At 50.2% G+C, this 233-nt stretch overlaps 1 protein-coding gene across 1 annotated transcript in view; it reads right to left on the bottom strand.

The window, feature by feature from the left end:
• LOC100746375 (protein CBFA2T3) overlaps window positions 1-233 on the bottom strand; it is a 19,176-nt gene that overhangs the window by 10,962 nt on the left and 7,981 nt on the right. Inside the window, 1 exon segment of the mRNA XM_012384190.3 lies at window positions 7-118. Within this exon segment, the coding sequence (XP_012239613.1) occupies window positions 7-118 (112 nt within the window).

Genomic DNA, 233 nt, shown 5'->3' with positions numbered 1-233 from the left:
TCCGACGATTGTTGGTAACCGAAGTATTCCTTGGCCTCTTCCTTCACCTTGTGCAGCGGAGTACTGGTAGTTGCCATTCCATCCTCCACCTTCATGCTCTCGTCACCCGACTTCTTGCCTGTTCAACATGCGATCCATTGATTCGCTATTTTTTCGACGAGCGCGCATACGCGTTTATTCTTACCGAAAAGCGGAAAAACAGCCGCGAGCTATCTAAGGCTAGATAGGCTCGG

The sequence above is a fragment of the Bombus impatiens genome, unplaced genomic scaffold (assembly GCF_000188095.3).
Source record: "Bombus impatiens unplaced genomic scaffold, BIMP_2.2 scf_0248, whole genome shotgun sequence".
NCBI classification, from domain to species: domain Eukaryota; kingdom Metazoa; phylum Arthropoda; class Insecta; order Hymenoptera; family Apidae; genus Bombus; species Bombus impatiens.
The sequence above is the reverse complement of the archived record's forward strand: the minus strand, read 5'-3'. Positions and strand labels throughout refer to the sequence as shown.